The sequence below is a fragment of the Priapulus caudatus genome, unplaced genomic scaffold (assembly GCF_000485595.1).
Source record: "Priapulus caudatus unplaced genomic scaffold, Priapulus_caudatus-5.0.1 Scaffold311, whole genome shotgun sequence".
Classification (NCBI taxonomy): domain Eukaryota; kingdom Metazoa; phylum Priapulida; class Priapulimorpha; order Priapulimorphida; family Priapulidae; genus Priapulus; species Priapulus caudatus.
The window spans coordinates 166,021-169,704 of NW_014577372.1; the positions used below are offsets into that span (position 1 = coordinate 166,021).

Here is a 3,684-nt window from a genome sequence, read left to right on the forward strand (position 1 = left end):
AGAGAGAGATAGATAGATAGATAGATAGCTATAGATATAGATATAGATATATAGATAAACATACAAACAGACAGGCAGGGAGGCAGACAGACATACAGACAGACAGACAGTCAGACAGGTAGATAGATAGATTGGTGTGTCACCTTTGATTGATTTAATCAACAGCTTTCCAGTGACATGCATACGAACTCGTCGACTAGACGTTGCGATGAATGGTCATCTGAAGATGTGAAAGAGTGGCTTTGCTCAAATGGCTTCAGGAAATATAGCGAATTTTTGTGTGACATGCATGAATTGGATGGTGTCGCCTTGATAATGCTTTCCGAGGAGGATTTTAGACGTCCTCCATTATGTGAAACGTTTCAAGTGCTAGGTGATGTGAAGCGACTCCTGGCGGCTCTCAGGTAGGTAGTAAAATTTTTGATGTGCAGACAATTCAATGTAGCTTACAACTTTTGACCACTGGTATTATCCATGAGTTGTCATGCATCCCAGGAAACTCTAGGTCAATTTCATGAGTCTGATCATTAATTACATTTGTCTGCTCATACCATACACATATCTATAGATTTGTGTAGATATCGTCTTATGTACAATCATCTCAATTTACGTCGGTTGACACGGTCAGCAGAAATATGTTTAAATTTACGAAGCTTGGTAATCTATTTCAAATACAGCTGGCTTCAGTCTAAGTCCATGTAAGTTGGGTTGCCTCACCGTGCGTAAAGTGCAACTTGCTCTCTTTTACAGAAAGCTACAAATTGAAAATTCTGATACCCTGAAAGAGCTTGGCATTGATATGACCACTGAGGAAGTGCTACATTCTGGCTCTAGGCCAATCCACATTCATAAACATTATGGCCAGAAGTATAGCTGTGGGCCAGTGCAACGCAGTGACAGTACAGATTCTCCAGACGTTTCGCTACATCCTGCGACTAGCAGAGGCACCTGTGATACATGTTTCCCTCCGGAAATCTGGAAAACATTGATAGCTGCAGGATACATGAATGTTGTACTCCTGGTCACATCATTTGTCATGGTTAGTAGAAATATCAGGACCACCAGTACTAACGATCTTACCAGCAGATCTGTGGTGATATGAACGTGTATGTGCCACGGACACTTTACATGTAGAAAACCTGATAGAGCATGACATCGTAGCTATAAGATATTTAAGAATATTTATTTGAAACCAGATATATGCAAAATTACTACTAGGAAAATAGATATTTGATGTACTGTATCATTTTTACATACATCATCATACATCATTTATCATGTATACATTTTTTGATACAGATTTGTATCTTAATGTAATTGCCTTAGTAGCACAACACTACCATCTAGCCTGGAAATGTGGACAGCTTAAACAATGTGAAGATACGACTTCATTTTGCTGTTGACAGGTGATAGTACATGACAGAGTTCCAGATATGGAGACATATCCACCACTTCCTGACATATTTCTGGATAACTTCCCAACAGTTCCTTGGGCCTTCATACTGTGTGAATATATTGGGATGGGACTGATGCTCGTTCTGTTTTCCACGCTCTTCATTCACAAGCACAGGTGTGACTGCTCAGTATTGTAACATTTTATTTGTTTTGCCATGTTTGCGTTGATCACTGCAGCAACTTCTAACATGCGATTAAATAATGAACTAGCTAGTGTCAAGTAACAGTTTCATAATAACTAGTAAGTAGTAATCTATCAAATCCATAATCTCATCCATTAGACTAGGTAAATTCATGAACTTGGTTTTATACATATATATATATATATATATATTTTTTTTTTTGGAGTGAGTATAATTTTTATTTTTCTTAGCTCAAATCTGAAAACACAAATTGGGAGCAATATCCTATATTTATAAAGCAGACAAATCCAAGAATGACATATTGATTTCAGATTCATCGTTCTGCGACGCATTTTCTCTATTGGTGGCACAGTTTTCTTTCTTCGTTGCATCTCAATGGTGATAACATCACTGTCAGTACCTGGAATACATCTGGAGTGTCACGAAAAGGTATATGCTTACTGTAATCTTACTAGAATGGCTACACATGAATGTACAGATTGTAGGATAAGAAGGCACATACTTAATTGGCAAATCTTCTCCAGAGAAGCCGGTTCTACAGGATTTCTAATTATTGCCATTCCATGCTTGAATGTGCACACACACAAACACACACACACAAATATATATATATATATATATTATTTATCGACTATATAATAGTAGAAAGGCCGACTTAGGTGTCGTGCTTTCCAGTATTCTCCTCCGAAACCGATGCCGTGATGCTCACGCGATTCCGCAGCCTGGGACCCCTTCTGCGGCGTCCAGCGAAACATTCCGCTACGTCTAGAACGCCCGATTTTTCATCGCTAAAGTAACTATTTTGAGGCCCAATTTTCTAAAAAGTTATGTGCCCGCAAGAAAATCAGAAGAACATCGGCATCATCCGGAAACCCGCTCACCAATCTTTTAACGACTCGCGCAAAAATCGCCATGCGCAGTCCAATGCAGACGTACGCTGAATCACTTGTAAATTGACGTGCTCTCATCGGCAAACCGCACCAAATTATTTAAAATCGCAAAAATGCCGGCATGCGCAGTCCAATCAGAGCATGTGAATCACTATAATATAATATAATATATAAATATATATATAATATGCCTATAATTATATATATTATTTATTGATTTATTTATTCCAGTATAAGCTCGAATCATCGTTGAGCAAATAAGTAAGGAAGATTGCGAGATAAAGTGCCACATGCAGAACAAGAAATAACTCATAGGATTAAATGTGGCCTCTCATCGAATGCCCTATAAGACATACCACTGAACGGAAGCAGAATGACCTTTGTTTAGGCATGCCATTATGGTGTACTACTAGCACTACTACTGCTACTGCTACTGCTACTGCCTACTGCTACTGCCTATGCTACTGCTACTAGCTACTGCTACTGCTACTGCTACTGCTACTGCTACTGCCCTACTGCTATGCCTACTGCCTACTGCTACTGCTACTGCTACTGCTACTGCTACTACTACTACTACGACTGTACTACTACTACTTACTACTAACTAAGTTTTGTCATAGCGTTGGGGGTGTCTGTCTCGAGGTTGATTTAGAAGAGCCGCGTTATAGAAGTTTTTTCAAAAATCATTTCTTTTTGCCAAAAATATGATTAATTGTGCTAGTCTTGACGCATGATAAAACTCTGTGGTCAATGCAGCATTGTCAGTCAGGACAACCAGCTGCGGTCTATGCCAAGTAAACTAAGTCTAATCGATTCTCAGCTAGCCTTGTGTTTGTTCACAGATGTACGGCAGCTTGTTGGAACAATTAAAACGAGGTCTTGAGATCTACGCTGGCATGGGCATGGCCACACAAGGAGTGCGGTCATGTGGCGACTACATGTTCAGTGGACATACATGCGTTCTCACCCTGCTAAACTTTTTCATCACAGAGTGTGAGTTAGTAATTAGTTATTGACTGAAGGGAGGTTCAGATATTTTTCATTACAGAGTGTGAGTTAGTAGTTAGTTATTGACTGAAGGGATGTTCAGATATTTTTCATCACAGAGTGTGAGTTAGTAATTATTTATTGACTGAAGGGATGTTCAGATATTTTCCATCACAGAGTGTGAGTTAGTAATTATTTATTGACTGAAG

At 39.0% G+C, this 3,684-nt stretch overlaps 1 protein-coding gene across 1 annotated transcript in view; it reads left to right on the forward strand.

Annotated features, from left to right (window-relative positions):
- Positions 1–3,684, forward strand: part of LOC106808885 (sphingomyelin synthase-related protein 1-like) — a 6,257-nt gene that overhangs the window by 2,388 nt on the left and 185 nt on the right. The window contains exons 2-6 of the mRNA XM_014811790.1: positions 166–404; positions 751–1,039; positions 1,407–1,570; positions 1,910–2,027; positions 3,331–3,481. Coding sequence (XP_014667276.1) covers positions 166–404; positions 751–1,039; positions 1,407–1,570; positions 1,910–2,027; positions 3,331–3,481 — 961 coding nt within the window. The remainder of the gene's footprint in view (positions 1–165; positions 405–750; positions 1,040–1,406; positions 1,571–1,909; positions 2,028–3,330; positions 3,482–3,684) is intronic.